The 772-nt window shown below is 58.8% G+C and overlaps 1 protein-coding gene across 1 annotated transcript; it reads left to right on the top strand.

Moving 5' to 3' along the window:
* Nucleotides 1–141: 141 nt before the first annotated feature.
* On the top strand, nt 142–542 carry SDRG_13069 (hypothetical protein; the record flags this gene model as incomplete). The annotated part of the gene is made up of 2 exons (XM_008619152.1): nt 142–254; nt 308–542. The coding sequence occupies 2 exons, from the start codon at nt 142–144 to the stop codon at nt 540–542; spliced, it is 348 nt and encodes a 115-aa protein (XP_008617374.1).
* Between the last annotated feature and the right edge of the window lie 230 nt (nt 543–772).

The following is a 772-nucleotide window of genomic DNA, read 5'->3' as shown; positions in this document are numbered from 1 at the left end:
GCACCGTCCATTGCAGTGGCCGTGCACGCCACACCGGCTTCGTGCAGCCAACGCAAAAGCGTCAATTCGCCCGACATGGCCACGAGATTCATCATTTTTGGCGTCGCCAGCTCCGGATACCGTTCATACAAGAGTCGCAAAATGGCTCCTTGGGACGATGCCGCCGCGAGCTCAAGCGCGCCCGACGAAACGAGCGCTGGCGCGTGTCGAAGCCAGAGCTCGACGATCGCCATGTTGCCTTCGACAATCGCGAGGTGCAGCGCCAAGTTTTCTCAATTTTATAGAGCAGCTACAACGTGTATCGTAGCAGCTGCGACGGATGCAACTTGACCAACTTGACCGTGTCCGACTCGAGCTTTGAAGTGCTCAAGCAGCTGCAAGAATGGAACGGCGACAAGACAAAATACCGCGGCTACAGCATGGACACATCCGTGTACCCTGATCCCGTCGCCTGCCGCGCCATCCGCGGGTCGATCAAGTTGCTCTGGAAGACCTCTGCCGGTGCCGAAATTATCAACGCCTGCGTGGTGCCAGGTACTTGATCGTCTCGTCCATACACCTTGCTGGATAGTCTTAGACGCACCCACAGCGGCCCCCTCCGACTACGAGAGTTATAACGGGACTACGCCTCGGTATCCTCGAATTGCTGCTTGTCCAAAAGGCCGGCGAGGGCGACAGCGGTCGGGCGCTTCTCGGGCTCGGTCGCCAAGCACCGTTGCGCAATCTCAATGAGCCAGATCGGCGACCGCGCCCAATCAAAGTCCGGCACGAG

The sequence above is a fragment of the Saprolegnia diclina genome, assembly GCF_000281045.1.
Source record: "Saprolegnia diclina VS20 unplaced genomic scaffold supercont1.55, whole genome shotgun sequence".
Classification (NCBI taxonomy): Eukaryota; Oomycota; class Saprolegniomycetes; order Saprolegniales; family Saprolegniaceae; genus Saprolegnia; species Saprolegnia diclina.
This window is presented reverse-complemented; position numbering and strand designations above follow the sequence as displayed.